Source organism: Acanthochromis polyacanthus, chromosome 14 (genome assembly GCF_021347895.1).
Source record: "Acanthochromis polyacanthus isolate Apoly-LR-REF ecotype Palm Island chromosome 14, KAUST_Apoly_ChrSc, whole genome shotgun sequence".
Taxonomy (NCBI): Eukaryota; Metazoa; Chordata; class Actinopteri; family Pomacentridae; genus Acanthochromis; species Acanthochromis polyacanthus.
Window position 1 is genome coordinate 25,186,292 of NC_067126.1, and position 20,419 is coordinate 25,206,710.

Below are 20,419 nucleotides of genomic sequence, written 5' to 3' on the forward strand. Positions count from 1 at the left end.
GACCTGTATGGAAATTAAAATCTATCGTGAATCTAAACTGTTAGTGAACAAATATCCAACTTAAAAGTAATGCTACCACTACTATCAGGAGAAACCATTTGGAATCATGTGACAGATTTGTACTCACCTTTGTTTTGTGTGTGTGCATGTGCGTGTCTGTGTGTGCATGTGCATGTACGTGTGCGTTGGATTCTGCCGAGAGTTTGCCGCCACAGACTTCTCTCTCCAAGAAAAAGAGATCAGTTTCAGAGACAGAGTTGTCATCCTGATGTCAAAACATTGCTAGCAGCAGCTGAAGCATTGTTTTTGGATTTACAGTACGCTCATACTCAGCAGTATCATTAACTTGGCTGAACTTTGCCACCACTACATGGAATATGGTTGAACAAAAACAGCCTCAGGGCAGATTAGTCATCAATTTGTCATTTTTTTTCTCATCTCCAAGTAAACATCCTTGATACGGAGGAAAGCGCTAAACGAAGCGCCAGCAAACCTGTGTATTGCCTCATCAGACAGATGTGAAAGCCTCCCTTGGGGAATTTGACAACCTTTCACCCATAACATTAAAGCCTCAGAGATCTCGAGCCATCAAAGTAACTGGTGTGTATACATCCCTAAAGTAATAGTAAAGACCCACAGGCTACAGTATGGGATGCATTATTCCTTTCATTAGTGCAGATGAAAGTGGGTACAAGATGGAGAGCTCTCCTGCTGAGGATACCACAAGAGGCATTAGCAGTATATCTGTACTATGTGACAAGTGTAAGGATGGATGGTGATGGAGGTGGTACTGTAAAGTACACTGAGATTACATTTAAAACTGGAACAATAGCTCTGGGAGGCCAGGAATAATTTTTCATCATCACATATCTCTAAATGCATTAAAAGGAAGCAAAGATCTGGAGACTGCAGCACTTGAATAGAAACTGCACTGATATTTAGCATAATTGTTTTGAACTGACACTAAGATCTTAAGCTGTGTGGGAATTCATTGTCTTGGTTCACCATGACTCCCACCCAGGTAATTATTTCAAGTGTACATGCTTTATGCAAAGTGAGCATCAAATGTAACAGAATATGTGCTATAGATTTCTGTGAATCAACCTCAGTGACCCACATTTAAATACACACTCGTACTCAGCAGTGCCTTTAACTTGGTTGAACTGTGTTAATGGGTGCTGAGATATAGCAGGAAAATGTTTAAATGTAAATGAAGATTGCAAAAGGGAAAGTTTTACTTAAAGTTATGTTTATTGCTCCCATTTCTTTTACTGAAAGGACACAAGTATACCAGCTTGCCGTTGAGTTACAGTTCCACATATTGTTCCATTGTTTTTAGCAGCCCAGATTCCCAAAAGAAAAAAAAAAGTGTCATGCTATTTTGGACCACAAATCTTCAATTTGAGTTTCCTGGGTGAAAAGAAACTCACGAGTTGCGTGACGTGGATGTGGGCCAATAGAAAAGAATAGACCAAAAAAGGTAGGCATCCCACATTTTTTAAAGTGTTGTGAAACTAGCATGTGTTTGTACTATGGATGAGAAAGTGTTGCAGTCAGTCATTGCCTGCTACCTACTTTCATATGTAGGATTTACAGTTTCAGCAAAACCCATTGCTAAAAAAAATGTAGAGGCTATTAAAAATATAACAAATGTAGTCTTCTCTACAAATGTATGTGGGTTTGGAAGTTAAATTATTGTTAAACTTACAGGGTTAACAGTAAGATGATGACAGCAAGCAGCTCCATCAAACTAGTTCTAAAATAGTCACCCACTGGCTATATCAAAGTTTGTGGGATCAACACTGTCAGAACACAAACAGGCTCCATATTTACTTAGGTCATCCTTACTAAGGCAAAAATATGCAAGGCTACACATCTGGAATTAGACCTAAGGTTTTCCATCAAACAAATACACTGAAGATATGCAAGCGGGATGTCACGCACAGCAGGCTCTAGGCCTGTTTTAAGAATTTATTATAATAGATGTATTATTGCCAAAGGTAGAATTATTTGCTGTTCTTTTACAAACAGGAAAATCTGTAATTATTCAACAATCGTTCTGCATGAAAATCACAAAGGACTAATGAATATGTTAGCAAACAAAAGTAACAGAAGACTCACAAAGCTTTGCCTGGAAACGCTGCCTTAAGAGAAAAGGCACGATAACATGAAAAGTCACAACTAGTGGAACTGTGTGTCTGTGTCAGCGTGTATGTATGAGACTACTTTTGTGTGTGCGGGATGGAGGATGCTGTGCAAATAGATGGATGCCCTAGGGGTCCTTTTGCATTATTAATATAGGGATCTGTAGTTGGGGCTCTTACTCAGATATAATATCACTGCCTCCTGCATGCAGTTTCAACATGATTTCTATTCTGCTCGCCCACCCACCAATTAATCTTCTTCATTGTCATTATTCTGGCACATACATATATATATACAAAAAAGTAGTCGTCTTTGCTTAAAAGTTAATAATCACATCCACTCTGTGCAGGCAGCTTTTAAGGCAGTGCTAGGGGGCAAAAGCAACAATGTAAATTGGACAAAATCACTGTGAACATGGATGTGGGCTCTGATAAACTGGCCTAGGTCAGTAATTAATGTATTTGCTGTATCTGCCTGTCAAACCTGCAACTTCAGAATGGCATCAGTGACAACCACATTTAGAGCTTTCTCCTGAGTTTATCACCACCTGAATACTGCTGACAAGTTGAGCAGGGAGAGAGCGAACCTGATGGTAACAATATTGTTGGGTTATTGTTGGGTCAGGTATGTTAGATTGTCTGTGGGCTTAAGGAGGTTAGCCAGCATGCATCTATGAGGCCTTAAATCTGTCATGTCAGCTGTCGGTCACGGATGCACCCGGTACATTTGAGTCAGCATGGCCCATGGTCAGTAGTTAGTTTGAGAAATGGGACAACTCTGATGTGAATGGTCACTGTGCAGGGAGTGGGAGCTGTCAAGACAACTTCACGAAGCCTGGGGCAAAAAGCCAGTGGGTTGGACTAACACAGCATGTCTTTTGGCCAGTTTACAGACCAATAAACTGTAGAACTGATCTATCCATCCATCCATCGCATCCAGTTACACTGCCTCTCTTCCCGTATCCTCCACCATAGACACTAACTCAAGGTATTACATTAACATATAGCTTTTTGCACACCTCAGGTTGATATTCTCAGGCAAATAAACAGCACATGCTTTCATTATGAGAATGATTTTATTATTTTTTGCACCACTGAAAGTTTCTTCGATTTGCTGCACTTGCTGTTCATGTTGATCTGTAACACTTTAATGTTCTGTTGACTTGTTTTCATTTAAAATATTTGATCCCTCTTTGAATTATCTACTTGTCAGTGTTTGCTGTACAGCACCAAATCATCACATCAAATTATTCGTGTGTGAAAACCTCCTTGAAACTATAACTGATTCTGATTTGAATCTATCTATCTAATAGTAGAATAGGTATGAAAACCAAACCATGATCACCTCTTCAGTGGTTTTACTGCCTAAACAGTGACAAAACATGCATACACCTATGTAAAGAAGAAAACAATATGGAACATGAACCACAGTCTCCTGAATGAAAACCCTGTGACGTACACCAACTTCTCCACTCCCAAACTTTGATGAGACTTCTTTGGAACTCAAAAAAGTTGACACATCTAATAGATATCAAATATTGATGCAGGTGCCAAAGAATCCCTTGTGCATGTCTCTGAGATGTCAGCGCCTTTGACAAAACTGGAGTATTTGACACCGGAATGAACAGTGGTTGGTTGACCATGGCATTACCTGGATATCTGCATTGATTAGACACACAAGTATAGACAAACACACTGGGCCTTAAGTTAATGACAAAACAAATACAGGCTAATCTTTGTGTCTTCACTGTGCACAGACATCAAAACATTGACAGTGAGGTGCATAAAGTAAGTGAACCTTGGTTTTATTAACTGTGTGAACCACCTTCAGCTGCAGTAACCTCAGAAAAATGTTTCCGGTAGCTGCAGGTGCACAAATGGGAATTATGGACACTGCTTCAGTTCAGCCAGATTGTTGGATGTTGCTGTGATGGGCTCCTCTCAAGGTCACTCAACAGTCCTTTCTCCAGGTTAAAGTCTGGCCTCACATTTTCTTTGTGGTAATTTTCTTCACTGTTTAGGGGTCAACCTTAGTTTCATCAGTCCACAACACTTTTATTTCCCCCCTCCCCAGTAGCATTCTGGAGTGTCAAGGTGCTTTTTGGCAAACTTCCAGCTTCAGGCATGGAGGGCATTTTTTTTTTCTCTTTCCCTGCTGCCGATGCCATGTGCCATGAAGACAATGATCATAATTTGTGTGTGAACCACTCCAATGATTCCTTTGGAGCTCTAGCCGTTACTCTGGGGATCTACAAACACTGAGCATTCGGCACTGTACCTGTGGATCATTCAGTCGTGTGCTCTTCTAGGCACAGTAGCCACAGCACTAAATCATCTCCATTTACAGAGAATTTGTGAACCGTATACCGTTTGATATTTAAATCAATGAGATCAGTTTTAGAACCCTTTCCAGCTGAGGCAAAACAATGATTTTTGATCAGACCTCTTCTCAGAATGCTTTCTTTTTTTGGGAGGCATGGTTCAAGATGAGATGATTCTTGTGAAAGCAAACTTAAAATATTGTTTTTTTGTGTGTTTTGTTTTTAAGTCTAATAGGCTCTGACCCAGACTCACACTGCTGTGGCTGCATTGATTTGATAGCATTGTTTATTTCATTAGGGTAATGTTCTATCTATCTATAACTAAAATATACTGAACCTATACAAATGATGTCAGAGAATTTATAAATAATACCACTGAACTAATGACGGAGTAATAGGGACATATTATAAGGTGTATAGCAGTGTTCTGTCTTTTCAAACACTGTCTTATCTCCACAACGTGAAGGTGGGCTGGCAGATGGCAGATGACAGATGAGGAGAAGAATTAACAGAACAGAAGCAGGCATGTGTCCAGACTGTGTGATGTAGCAGATTGATGCATTTTCTCCAGAAAGTTAACAGTGTTTTCCCATAGGTAGATCCCTTGGGTCTTCCTTTTGGCTGTGCAACAAATGTGTCTGAACCACCCCTGTGTCACTCGATTCCATTTCATCTATACCCGAGTGCTTTTAGAAATTACCTTATATATTGCTAAGCATGCAGCCTGGCAATAGGTGATAGAGGATGTTTTCTGATTACTTGAGCTGCCATAGATAAATCATTTAAGTCTCCATCAGATAAACTTAGCTGGGAAAGTGCCGTTTCTTTGCTCTCTATAGGCACAGGCTTTTCTCAAACAACTTTATCTGTCTTTAAACTTGGAATGCAGAGTTGTTTTATGCTGGGAAATTGGAACAAAACGCATACTCAATCAGGGAGAATAAAGTGGAGAAAACACTGGAGATCTCTGGGGCGCCTGTCACCTCATTGAAGTTCACAATCTTAAAAGGTTCTGCCAGTTCAAACACCTACTTCCCTTATTCCGAGCGAGTGAACCTACACAGTAATGTTAACATCAATGACAATTATCTCCATGGCTTATGATTTATGTTTCTAGCATCCTCTGTAAATATTTTTGCTCTATTCAAAGCAGCCACACACAGGCAGAATTTGTAAATATGCACTCCAGTTGACTCAAAAATGTTGAACCACTCAAAAAAAAAAAATGTCCGCAGTTGTTATAATATGAAAGGAGGCTCTTAATGAAGCAAATCTTAGTGGATGGCAAACACAGCTGTCAGCCAAGAAACTCTGGCCATAGATAGTCTTTTCACAAGCATCGACCATCTGCAATCAACAAAGCATTGTACATATTGTATGCATTGTAAGGGATAATTCACAATGAGGAATCTATTTAAGGATTCAGGACAAACAATACATGCACACCATTCTTTTCCGACACCATTGTCAGGATTGCACCACAGTGAGAGTTTGTTAAACCAGCATACTCTCATTGATGTGAATCTGATTGTACTCAGTAATATAAATAAGATATGCTTCATTTGTGTAATGAGTATAACAGAGTCCTTCTAAATTAAAGAGGTGTTAAAAAGACAATACACAGTAGAAAGGGTTAAAGCAGGTTTCACATTAATGATAGAGAAAGCTTCTGCTTAAAATAGGACTCTGTGAAACTAGATCAGGTCAAAAGGCTGACCGACTAACTGAGAGAGTTCCTCCAATTAAAAAATATCTTTCATCCAACAACGTGACAGGGTAAGTCAAGATGAGCTGGAGTGTAAATAGGTTTGTTCTCACTTCCACTTCCATAAACTCCAGCTTCAGCATCTATAATAAACCTGAGAACGCCCTAAAATCCACACTAACTTCGCAGACGGAGACAGCCAGGTTCGCCAATGTCTTTATATGATTGATAAGATGAACTGCTATGCTGAAAAAGTAATGCATGAGTACCCACAAATATCACTGCTGTTTATGACAGCATATCAGACTATCACAAACAATCCTTTCATCTCTGCTGATAATGCCACTCCTACCTCTCCGTTCTCTCCATCCTCCCTACTTGCCTCACGATGTCAGAACAAAAATCACTGGTAAAAAGGCAACAGTGGATATATATGCAGGTATTCTCTGCTCGTCAGTCTAAATCACCCCTGCTGCAACAGTTCAGACCCCATGCTCGCCCCGAAGAACTCTAGAAGTACTGGAATTATCACTGAAAAGTTTTACAGACAGCATAACCCAGGAAACCCAAGATGCTGCAGATAATGTCATCAACAATCCACCTCCAGGGTGAACTTATCCTACTTACGAGTTTTCAGTCCCTTTGCACAAAAGTATACTGTTTCAGTTCAGTTCGGATTCAAGAAATTAAATAAAGTTGTGCCTAATGTGTGTTTTAATGCTGGGGAATTTGTGGTGAATTTACCTTTTAGCCTCTATGTTCCCATTTTGTTAATTATTTTTTCTTATTTAATCTGAAATTGATGAGAGAAGAGTAGTAGAAGGCCATAGGGTCAAGTAATATCATGTACTAACCAAAGTCTGAAATTATTTTGTGTGTTTAAGGGTTGTTTTACATCTGATATTGAGAATATTTGTCTGTTGGGAACAGAACACAGAGAAGCTTTGAATAAACGCTGATCAAAACAGACTTCTTTTCAAAAACCAAAAGTCCAAACTGTATTTTTCTAAGACAGCAGCTTGCCTTTTTGTCTTTCTTTACCCCCACTAAGTGGCCACCAGCCTTACTTGTGTAACAGCTAAGAGCGACAGCTTGAATGTATTAAAAATGAATATACACACAGAATGGCGATTCGCAGCTGTTTCTCTGAAGTCTACTAAACTCACATGTCAAGCACAACAGCAAAGTAACTAAACACATATTTGCCCTGCAGAAAAACCTGACCATGATCAAACAGGTCACTGAGGACGGGTTGCATGCAAATAATAATCATAATTATAATCCATCTGTTTTTCACTATCGTTTAATTAAACAAAAACATTAGCAGTACTGGATTTCACTGGATTACTTGGTGTGGGTTTTATCAGGTGTACTGAGAACACAGATGGTGCCTTATTTGGATCAAATGAATATAAACTGTCAAATCCCTTGGCAAGAGAATCACCATCCTGTCAAACATAGTTTCCAATATGCTGTTGTGTTTTATAAGAGCAATTAAAAAGTGAATACAAAATATTTTTTCAGAAACTTGCATTTATCAAATGAAATATCATAGCACTATTTTTTTCATACTTCTGCATTTGTTTTATGTCAATATAACAGTCAGATTTTTTAAGTAAACCGAACTGATGCAAAAGATAACACAATATTTTTTCTACTATGTATTACATGAGACCTCCACTTCAATGACTACGTTTATATGCCATTAATATTTGGGTTAAGGTCAATATTCCGGTTTCTGAAACATTTGGAATAACCTGTTTACATGCCTAAACAGACAGAGTTACTCCTGTTTACATGATCAGCATTAATTAATTGGGATATTCCCATCCAAACCGGGACACACAGACAACGTCATGATGCAAATTGCGTCATTTCCTTGTGTATTTCCGGTGGGTCGCGAGCCAGATGCTGCATACAAGTAGTTGCCGTACTCAAAGACCAAGATTCCTTTTGGATGAAACATGCGCAGAACGAAATTAAATGTTTCTTTCTATGGGGATATTCCGATGCGCGTTTATATTACGAAATATTCGGGTTAGAAAGGAGTAACCCAGGGGTTCTTATTCGGGTTTTTAAAAACCGGAATATGAGGCATATTCGGGTTTTTGCGGGTGCTTACATGGCCGTACGCAACCAGGTTATTGCTAATATTCCGGTTATGAAAGGGTTATGACTGCATTTCAACGTAGTCAATGTCGCACTGAGCTTAAACTTCTTATGAGGTAAAATGGTTGCATTTTCATTCTTATGTGTGGTTGTTATAAACTTGGAGAGTGTACACGAAAGTCGCTAAGATATGAAGATATTGAGTGGTAGCGTTATTCAAGCCCTCCAACAACAAGACAGCCAATGAGAGGTTTACTGAACTTCTAGGTACCAGCTAGGTAAGCAATACTTTTCTCACATAAACGTATACCCTGCCTCTCACTCCCTGTTACTTGCAACTGAGCATTCAAATGAGGCAACTGCCACAAGTGAACCAGGTTTCTTTGCTTTCTAGAGCTGATTTTGCTGACTGACACTAAATGGTTTGCTACTGGCTGCAAAAGTGAACACAAGAGTCTTTATGCACTTCCAATTTCAGACGAATCAAAGATCCAAGGACCTACATTCACTATTGATGTCCATGTCCCTGCAACAATAGGAAATTCCTTGGCATTTGGCATTTCGTGTAGCTAATGCGGCTAACATTATCATGAGCATTGATCACATGCCTGCAGGTTAAAGCTCTGTGAAATTGAAATGTTGAGGGACATTCGGAAACTCATTTAAAACCAATAAACAAGGACTGGGTGGGTTGATGGTCATGCTATGAAGCGAGATTTTTAGTTTGTATGTTGTACGTATGTTAAACCTGAAGTCAGAGTTTCAGTGATATGAAGATGGGTTTCTTATAAACTGACTAGATCACCATGGGAACTCATTCGGCACAAATGACCTGCCCCGATGGAGGTTCTGTTCAGAGATTTGGATTTAAATCCACTGTAAGAAGCATCCTCATTTCACCAATTGGGAAGGAATAAGATATATCTCCAAACCTGTTGAACTGAACATTAATAATCCCACTGTACAATATCGCACACTTAAATTAACTCCTTCAATATTACGTTTAAATGAGTGAAATTTAAACTTTTAGAGCTCTGATGTGCAGCTGTCATGTCAGAAATAAGTGGTGTGAGAGGGAATCTGAGAGGTTAAATATGTATCTTAACAGTATTCTACCACCATTACTGTGTTGCATCACTTCCAGTGACTAAATTAGTCGGCACATGGCCGTCCCATGTTGTGTAAAAGAACATTCACAGAATTAGTTAAACCCCTGTTTTACATGAGCACACAGACAGCCTGATTGGGGTTTTAGGTTTTGCCGAGCCAGCTTTCACAAAGACATTCTGGCTATGTCAAACTTGCTTTATAGTAAACCCCTCTGTTGTGCTTCAGTGCACTCTGAGCTTGGCCAATGTTTACATCTGTTAACTTGTCTGCTGCTCTCTGTTCTCACATATACAGTATTTTAATACAGCCATATTCCCAATAAAGCTGTTCTCATTTACATATTTTTCTGTTTCTATAGTCAGACAATAAAATGAGTATGAAATAGTGACTGAAATGCAGCCCAGCAAGACTACACAGCCATTTCAAAGATGCTGCTCTGCTCTGCACTGCTACACTACTGATTTAACAACCATCATGTCATCTCATAAACTCACCATTCACGTGTTAAAAACAATGGCCTATGTGAGTTCACTGATGATTCAGTATCAAATGATTGCTCTGAGAGAAGGTTAGAAACTGTATAAAGTCCTGGTCTCACACTGATTTATGTCAGTGTCAGCTGCCACGTGGTCAGTTGTTTTGCTGCATGCTGTCAATCACAGATGCAGAGAGAGTCTTCTTCCTGAAAGGGCCCTGGACAGCTGCAGTTCAGCTGCATTTGAAGCTACAGATATTGAAGGAGCCCTTTTAGAGCATACCCCAAACCAGGGGTTATATCGTCATTGTGAAATTGAGCATTTTTCAATTTTGGAGCTGAAAAATTGAAAGACACATTCTGAGAACATGCGATATTGTGACAAAGGGGTCACAGTATCAGAGCTTTAAGTGAAAGCTTTTTGTTTTTGTTATCTTAACTCCTTTCAAAACCTTCCACTGACTTTTTATATAAATTGCAAAAGTCAGAAAAGATAATTCTGTGATATTAACTCCTGCCCATCCATACAGTATTAGCTGTGAGACTGTAAATTATGGTAGCAAGCTTAATGAAGTTTATAGTCGTTTCCCGTATCACTGCTGTTCTGGCATACAGTGTCAAGCGTGAAAAAAATACTCCTTACAGGAGTTTGCATCATTTAACAACATGGCCGTGACACTGCTGTGACTTTGTGTGAAAACAACCCAACATGCTTGAATGTTAAGTCCGCTAAGCCAATTAAGGAAGCAACAGTGACTAACTTGTCAACATTCACTAACAATAAATTCACCACAGATAATTTCATAAGCCTTTTCCCTCAAACCCGACAAAGCTCCCATTCTTAGTTGTCCTGTCAAAACTCATTAGACCCTCCCGTTGGCTAATATGTCTGGAGCCTCGACTGCCTTTCTGATAAACATACACATGATCCATTGTGACAGAATAATAAAACAGGGACAAAAAGGTGCAATTAGTTATAATCTATGGAGATGAGCAATTAATGCCTGGTAGGAAGCTGTGATTCTGACTTTTAATCAGGCCAATGTTTTCTGTGCCCATAAACCCGCTGATGGTCCCTAATGAATAATGCATGCTCCGTTAACGCTGATGTTCCTGTCACCCAACATGACGATATAGCTGAGCACAATGGATCACATTATACCTGATAGTTCATGCATCACAATGCAACCCATAACATTACATCTCCAGACCACAGCGCCAATGGCTCTACTATGACCTTGATTAATTCTACAGGTATTTGTAGCTCTAGTCTATTTTTATGAATACATTTGAGAGTTTTGTTGAGCACCACTTTAACGCAAAAAATAGTAATAAACGAGCCAATCTCTACAACTACTAAGCAATTAATTAGGCTATTATTTAAATAATACTGTGTATACTGTGCATCTGTGTAATACATTATTACTTAGTTAAAAGGTTGTGAGGGATGGATGGATACTGATAATGACTACCAGATTTATTTGAAAACAAACAGGTTGAAATTATGGGGCATATACTTAATTGCTATCTTCACTAGATGAGAATTTTAAGTGAGATAAGAAATGCGAGCCAAGAACTGGTTAGCTTTTCTCAGGGTAAATCTGGAAGCACAGAGAAAAACAAATAAACTTGGCTCTATCCAAAAGTAACAAAATCTGCCTTCAAGTACTTCTAAAGGTTGCTAATTAACACATTACTTTAAATCTTCTGTATTCTCAGTCTGCTCAGTCTGGACAAGAATCAACACATGGCCAAAGGTGGTATAGATATTTTTATCTTACTCAAGGAAAAGAAGCAAGTAAGCATATTTCCCAAATGTCAAGATATTCCTTTAAGTAGGTCTTAGTACCTGGAAGAAGGCCAAACTGGATGAGCAAGAAAATTTCAGTCAGAGTGAGAGGAATTTCAAATTTGATGTTCCTTCATAGAGCAAATGAAAGACATTACCTTTAGCGCCGACACAGGTCACGTTCTGTACCGCAATTCCAGGACCACAGGAGCCTTCGGTGGGAACGCATCGTCCCTCTTGTCGGACCTGCCAACGGTAGCAGGCGGGATCCTCACACGGGATGAACTCCGTCAGATGAGGGCAAGTCCCCAGAGTACTACTGGACTCCCACAACACTTCTCTCCTCCTCTGTCTGAAACCTGACGGAAGGCAGGTGCGAAGGGAGGGGAAGTACAGAAAAGGTTGTCAGAGAGGTCACTGATTTTTCTATACAATGCCGTCTTACACAAATGATGCATACACTCTTTCAGCCAAGCAACAGAATACTGTATTGTGATTTTTAATTGGAATTATAAATCATCTAGATTTAACTGTTTGCGGCAGTATATCTACAATTACAATTTTGACATGAGTGACCTGTTTTTGTTGTTTGTCAGAGATCAAGTTCTTATTTACTTGGACTGTAGTGAGTCCCAGTGCTTCCTAATAAAAGCTGTTACGCCTCCCTGGATTCAATGGCAATTATAGATGAATACTGTAAACGCAAGAAGAAACGGTGTTTGTTTTATTTTTGATCCTAGTGTAAGGTAATCATTTTTTCTCCTCAACAAGAAGCAATAATATAGTCTGCTACAATTCTCTTTTGCTTAAGTGGCTTTGTTATCTATCCGTTAATTTACTCACTCTATATTTTTAATAATCCAGTTAGGAGATGTGAAATCCAAAATCCAGAAACTATGATGACTTCCCCAAGAAAGGACTGCGACTATAGATTAAAATATTTTTCTGGGGCATTCAATTTGGCCCTGTATTTCTATTGATAAATCAAAGGCAGAAAAACTGTTCTAAAGGATTTGATACCAAGACCATTTTTACTGTGATAAATTATGAAAACATCCATTCATTATCTATTCACCACTTAATCCTCATTAGATTTGGAGCCTATCCCTGCTGATTTGGGGCGAAGGCGAGGGACACTCTGGGCAGGTCACCAGTCTATCACAGGCTACACAAAGAGACCAACAAGCAATCTCACATTCACACTTGTGGACAATTTAGAATTGCCAGTTAACCTCTGCATATTTTTGGACTGTGGGAGGAAGCCAGAGTACCTGGAGAAAACCCATGTACGCACATCCCCAGGCTGGGACGCGAGCTGGGAATCCTCTAGCTGCAAGGCTACAGTGCTAACCACCGAGCCACTGTGCAGCCCCTTATGAAAACAGTTATGTACATTATATTACGCAGGTTTGTTGGCATATTTAGTGGGCGGGGTTAGAATGCTAGAACTCACTTTTACTTGCATGACATTTTGCATTTTGTAATTACCAAAATAATAATAGTCTGTGTGCAACCAAACATTGTTGCTGCCTGTTGCAAGTGGACTCCCTTCACTGTAGTACAGGAAAGGATTCCACCCCATTCCACTCCCAGTTGGGGTGACAAAGATAATGAACCAAGTGGCACAGAAAAGGAAAAGTTGAAAAAAAAAAGGAAAAATGTGAGTGATTGGGGTCAAGTTGAAGCACAATGACACCTGTCTTTCCAATTACTGACTGTCACTTTCTTTTCACTGCTGCGGCTGTTTCTGCCACTAAATTGGGGTCAACTCTCTGAGCTGCACTGACTCCACACAGGCACCCACTGAAATCATATGGGGCAAAATACCGTAGTTCCTCGATTGGTTGGTCACTTGACACAATAATTCTCTGCTAGTATTCCAAGCCTCATTATTGAATTACCACATTGTCCAGTTGTTTAGATCTACACTTTTTAACACTTTTACCTTGATTATAAGTAGCAGAAATATTGGTTTATTAGTTGTGCATTGACATTGTCTGGGATAGCGATTGAAAAAACTGCAGCTTGAGAAGCAACCAGTAAAGATCTGCAGTTTGACGTAATAAATTAAAGTGAAATCTGGTCTCCAGTGTGTCAGCTTAGTATACTCGTGTAGCTTCCTCCCTCAGCTTAACTATTTGTTTTCAAGTGAGAAGCGACAGGAAAAGATGCAGGGGTGCAGCAGTCAGTCTAAAGCTGTGGACGTCACAGTTTCGTGGTCTAAAATGCCACATTTACTGAGTCTAATACAAATCACCAGCAGGGGTAGGAATCTTTGTGTCACTGCAAATTTGTCAGTGTAGCAGGATAAGACAAAATGTAATGTCTTTTCGACAAAATTCTCTGTTTTTGTTACCATCCTTCCACTGCAGCCCAACAGGCAGAGTCTATAGGGAAACATGAAGAGGAGATATAAAACCAAAGAGGCTCCCACTTTGTAAGATGCCTTCTTTATTTGTCTAACACAGACTGCTTCAGATTGACTTCAGGTAAATTTTGGAATATATTTTTGAACAAAACTGTGAATTCTATTCCTCATAATTACAGGATGCGCACTAGGAAGGGATATTTAATGCCAGTATGGACAATAAATTTACAGCAAGCAAAAGCTCTTTGATTGTCGACACAGACATGGAACTGTTGTTTCAGGGAAACTTGACTGTGTATTGCATCCTTCAAGCATCACCACTTTATAAGGTCAGATACAGATTAAGACAAATATTTAGCATGACTGGAAGGCAATGAAGTGAATAAAAAAGTTTTCTGATGTTCAATTTGAGATATTACTTTTAAAGAAAATTCTGTAAGGTGAAACATTTTTCCAATTATATGTAAGAAAAATATTATTTGGAACAGCTTGATGCTGTCAGCACAACAAAAACATAAGCAATTGGAATAAATTGGCCTGACTTTAATGCTTCAAACACCGTCTACAAAGCAATTAGCAACCTTTCCAATAACATAATCAGCATCTTGACACAATCATTATCATTAAGCCAGTTATATAATCATCCATAATTACATAATTGTCCTGTATTTTTGATTGATCGCGCTCACTCTAAAATATTGATTCTCTCTAAACTGGACAGTCTATTAAATATTTAGTTCTTCATGAAAAAATCTGTACTGATTGGACACCTCATGATCTATTTTTAGTTGTTATTGACTACCATGCTCTTCTAATTCCATGACAACACAGACAAATGTTCTAGTAGGTGAAACATTGCAGGATAAAAATGATTTTCTGTGGTTACAGTATTTCCCCAGTAATGTCCACAGCTCTTCTATTAAACCCTTTCACATTTCACTGTAGCTCTAACACTTGACAGAAAGGTCCCACGTTCTTTCCCTCCACAGGTGCAAATGTCTAACCCCAGAATGCCCGCCTTGAAAATTACATCTCCAACCCTCTACTAGTGTGAGACACCAGTTCAGGGTTCGATCCAGCTGATGCGGCCCTGAACGTGCTCCCGAAGAGTACAGAGACTGTGGATCGATTGCAGTATTGCCCAGAGCACTTACTGCTACTCATATAAAAACCACAAAAAAACAATTTGGCTGGGCATGCCCCCGTGGTTATTAATAATTGAAAGATTTCTTGGTCATACTAGGTTTGTTTCAGGGAAACAAGGACCAACCGGTTGTTCAAAAATGCACCTTCCTGCAGCTTTTTGATTTCTAGTAGAGGTATTATTAAAATTCTATCCAGTCGCCTCTTATGTTCATTTAGTCTCCCGCATAGCTGCACAATATGATAGGCCAAGATAACATGAAAAAAGTGAAAAGCACATACAGCCACTGCAAAGCAATTAAAATTTGTAATTTTCCAGAAAGCAAAGCTGGGGCAGCATAGACACCTTGGCTGTTGACTGCTCTACCTGAAAACTGTGATCCCACGGGCCTTTTGGTTTACTGGCAGATCACAGTTTATTCTTATGTTGTGAACAGAAAGGCTAAGTTCACATTCAGTAGTAGCAAGGCATTCTCTGCAGCTCAAGGGCTACAGGCAAACGACTTGGATCATAACAATGCCCCACTACTCAATAACTGTTCATTGCATTGCAGGCAACAGAGCTCAGCAAGTGATTTTTGTATTGGTGTCATACTCTGCTGTGCGCTCTGAGTCTTTATGAATACCATCAAAAGACAGTGTGCCACAAGAGAGCCCTGTGCAAAACAGCAGATGCCGTGTTTTCTACTCCTTGAAATATATTAATGACACTGTCTGTGAGAAGAGTCGGCTCATCCCACAGAGATTCAGTGTTGGAGAGTGTGGGCACTGACCTGAACAATCCACACTTCAGTCGCTCCCCAGGGCGCTTTCATGCACATTTACTCACGGCAGGGACGAGGTCATGCTGCCCTTTTAGCACAGCGCTAACACACCAACAGCTCTGCCAATGCTCACTGACTTAAACACACACTGCACTCCACACACAATGCACAGCCTATCGAAGGCAGTCGGATATGACACGCTTTCGCTGGTGCAAAAATACAAGAACATCAAGACGCGCACTTCACATAAGCATACACACACTCAGACAGGAAGCATCTTATCTGCTGATACTCCTCTCACCCTCCCGGGGACTGAGAGCTGAGCTTCAGGTGTGCTCTCTTTCTGTTTCCCGTCTGCTGTGCTTTAAACATGGCCTGCCTTCCTCCAGAGTGCATTTCGTCTCAGCCAGCCGCTTATCAACAAACAATTTAAGATTCAAGCTTATATTGCCTCTCTCCTGCTCTGACAACATTGTTCTCTTTCACTGACATTTTCTGTTTTAGCCCCTGCCAGAAACAATACTCCTCTCTTTCAGTTTCAGCGTTGCCAAAGCACTACACCATCAAAACACTCAAAACACGGAGCATTGCTAAATTGATAACATGTGCATGTGTAACAGTTTGCAGTGGTACTCAGCTCTCCCGCAACAATTGCTGTGAGCAGCTAATTGTAAATGTACAACATGGCTCCGAGCAATAGAACTCAACTGTTAATTGTTTTGTCTGAGTGCTTATGATGTCACCACTAAACCATCTGTGCAAATATCAGTTTCCATTTTAAACCAGATCTCCTTGTTAGCTAGCTTTCAGTAGTATCTTTCTGGATTTTTCTGTTGCCTTCCCTCTGTCTCCCCATCTGCCAAACATGATTCCGAGAAAACAGTACTATTCTGCTTTTTGAGACAGTTAGAAAATTGATGTATCCTGGAACAATCTTTTGGCAAGCAGAAAAAGTCTCTAATCTAGTTTGGTTGTTAGCAGAGTTGTTACATCTTGTTACAGTGGCTAATGTTGTATTACTAGCAGAGGTCTGTGGTTCCAGGCTGTGTCCTAGACATAATGTTTTCAATAGCATATCATTTCAAAAATTATAACTGCAACTAGATTTTATTTTCTATAAAAAAAAAAGAGCATAATACATTACTAATATATCTCTTTGGTTACTTTCGAATGAGTCAGTAATGAGTATTTTTGTTTGTTTTATTTTTTTTCTTTTCAATGATTATAGTTAAGGTCTCCGAGGACTCCGTGACGATTAAGGGAATATTGTAATCTGGTTCAATACAAAGTGTACAAGACAATGTGCTGTTGTTTTTTCACATTTAACAAAACTACCCCCCCCATGAAATAAAATCTTTATGTCTTAAAATGACTTACATGAAGCTCTGACATGCAAAGGGAAAACAAGAGGCTCTTAAATCAAATGCTTGTCTAGAGGACAGACTGTACCAGAAGATTTTCAGTTGTTCACAGCTTTAGAATTCATCATCTAAAGAGTAGTGATTGAAGTAGTGACTTCAATTGAGCCCAAACACAGAAGGATGTCCTAATTTCTCCAGAAATCCTGTGCCGTGTCCACCCACTGTGCTCAACACAACTCAGGAATAATTACATTAACACAGGGTAATCAATCTCGAACCAGCTGCTCCTCTAAAAGTGCAAAGACACAGGCAGCCTTTCGGAAACATCCACAGGAGGCTTTTCTGTCTCTGATGTGAGGAGAAATACCGTCCACATAACAGACCGACACAAAGCTATTGCAGTATAAATAGAACTGGAAAGCACAAATTAATGCTTACTATGCATGGATCCAGTGTCCCACTACTACACCGACATCTGTGCTACTAGCTGCAGCTTAAGCACACCAGCTCACCTATGAGTCAGCTCAAATCCAGGAAAACTACTCCATAAAATCTAAACCAGAAACCAAATCTGAAAAGAATTATTGTACAGAAAGCTCCACCAGATGATGTCTTCTAGCTTACAAAAAACACAGTAGGCAGGTTTCCATGTTGTTATCACTGTAAATGAATTGATAAGTGATGCATGATGCAATAACAAAAATTCGAATTTGTATCATAAGCTATTGTATGTACCACTATAGGGTTTTAGGAAACAAATGCGGCCAACCGAAGGCAAATGTGAGCAGCCGCCAGATTCCCTTTTCAACACGCCGCTAGCTTCATCTTCCTGTCAGTCATCAATGATTATAGTAGTTTTCCGTGATAAGCAACTTGGGCTGTGTATTTTAACACATAGTGCCTGAAATGCATGTTCTGTGCACTTAGGACACATTGTGATATTTCGGGAAAGCATGCATGGCCTTTTCAAACAACACATTTTGTAGTCCTGATGCTTTTTAACTTACTGTGAAATGAAAAAAGCTGTCCATAACATCCATCATGTCTTACTTATTTCTGAACTTGCCTGCTTAACAAAGCAATTTCATAATTTTTTTTAACCTTTGTGATTGCATTAAGACACACATACAACCAGCACACACTCACCTATGACATCAAAACACTGTCCACAATGTCATATCACAGTTAACACATTTACATGTGCTTCTGCACATCGCTCAAAAGCCAAACCTTGTTCATTTGTTATGTCCAATTTACTTCAACACACCTTTCCTCCCCTGTGGTTCTTTGCAGTTGTCATGTAGGCAGGCACCCCAGGGTGACCACTGAGAGAGCAAGCAGTGGTGCTGGCAGGGAACAGAGCAGCGCTGGACTGCCAGTGGAGGCTCTTCACCATCACACAGCCTGGCATTCACTGGCCTGGACACTGAACAAACAAAAGAAACACAAGCAAGGATGAACCGAGCTCAAGTCAAGACACACAAAGGCAGCTGTGGCGTGTGTGTGTGCATGTGTGTGCATGTGTGTGATTGCTGCCAAATAATATGTTCGGGATTGGAATCCAAACAAAGGTAGGTGCTAGGTGATGTGAACAGAGTGAAGAAGATGAAGAAGCATTGTTGCCATCAGATTGGAAAGTATGGATGTAATTTAGTTCTGATTGGGAGGAAAGAATTTCATTTATTGGTAAAGGCAACAACTTCAAATAGTGCACACTGGTGAGAAGCAGGCTACATAAAGCAAAGATTACTCTTGGATCAAAAATGGAAAGAGCAGGTGGAAAATTGTTCAACGGATGTCTGACTCAGGAGAATATTAAATGGAGGGCAGTGGCCAGCTAAGGGAATAAACAGGAGCTGAATGGGGAGATATTAAGTCAAGACACGGTAGCACCAATTCACTGCTAAGCATGGCTGACATCATTTGAAGATCACAGCTCAGCCGCCTGTAATGGGCTCTAACACAGAGTAAGAGGGATTTTATTTTACCTGTCCACAACACAAGGATGTCTTCAATCTGTTATTCCATGTTGATGCACATCATTGAGAGGTAGATTTCCATTTAAATGAAAGCCCATAGAGAAATTCACTAAATGTGCATGTTGTCTTCTGACCAAAAGTAATTTACATTGTGTTTGATCTCCTTTGTAAAAAATAAGATGCTTTATTAAACACACTGACAAAGTGCCGTACAGATCTTTCAGGTTTGTTCCCTAAACTGTGTTTCTTTCCTGTTACTGCAGTAGACATCTCACAGGAGTAACATGTTTTTTCCACATTATCAGACCAAGTAGCTCCACATATTAAATGCTTCACAGCCACATCTGTTTACATTGGCTAAAACTGAACGGGTCATGTTGAGGTCAGCTTTAGATTTGAGCTAATGATGTTAGTCACTCACATGGACCGGTTCAAAGAGCTGCTTGCGTTGATATTCCATACTCAGCTAAAATATTCACCGTCCAAATGCGTTCCTGATCCTCAAGCACTTCTTTGAACACATGGTAAGTGAAAGGGGCTTACCGCAGCAACTGTCAAAACACCTCAGCTACAAAATGGAGCCAGCTTGGGCTCAGGCAGACACTATGAGAAAACATAGATGGTGGCAAAATTAGGATGTTATTATTTAACAAATGGTTATATTTATTATACAGCAAAGAATGTGATTTATAAATGAGACTTATAGTTGACAATCATTAAAAACTACCCACTGTGCTTAATTAAAAAGATAAATGAAATACTTGGTATGCATGTGCTGCTGTTTTATTTTTTTCTCAAAGTGATTTATAAGCTTAGAACTCTGATTTGGTTTAATTAAATTTTGGTAAAACAGTAGCCTATCACTTTTTAAACCCCTAAGTAACACTGGTTGTCTCAGTGATTCCGTAATTTGAAAGAAAAGCAGCTCTTTTCAATGAAGACAATTGATAAAATACATCTCTTGGATGCTCCTCAGCATATCATCAGTGATGTAACCTGGGGTCGTTGGTTGTTTTGGGTCTTTCAACATCAGACACCCTCACCCAGGCGACCCAGCCATGGTTGATCAGACTCGGCCTGTGTTGAGGTGGCATTTGCTGCCCCCCATGGATCTTCTCTCCTAATCCAGAGCCATCTTGAGGCTTTCTCTG

General features: G+C 39.7%; 1 protein-coding gene across 2 annotated transcripts in view; it reads right to left on the minus strand.

The window, feature by feature from the left end:
• thsd7ba (thrombospondin, type I, domain containing 7Ba) overlaps positions 1-20,419 on the minus strand; it is a 213,113-nt gene that overhangs the window by 83,907 nt on the left and 108,787 nt on the right. For both annotated transcript variants that reach the window (XM_051959018.1, XM_022193664.2), the window contains exons 7-8: positions 18,557-18,715; positions 11,812-12,012 (exon numbers count right to left, since the gene is read on the minus strand). In XM_051959018.1, coding sequence (XP_051814978.1) covers positions 11,812-12,012; positions 18,557-18,715 — 360 coding nt within the window. The remainder of the gene's footprint in view (positions 1-11,811; positions 12,013-18,556; positions 18,716-20,419) is intronic.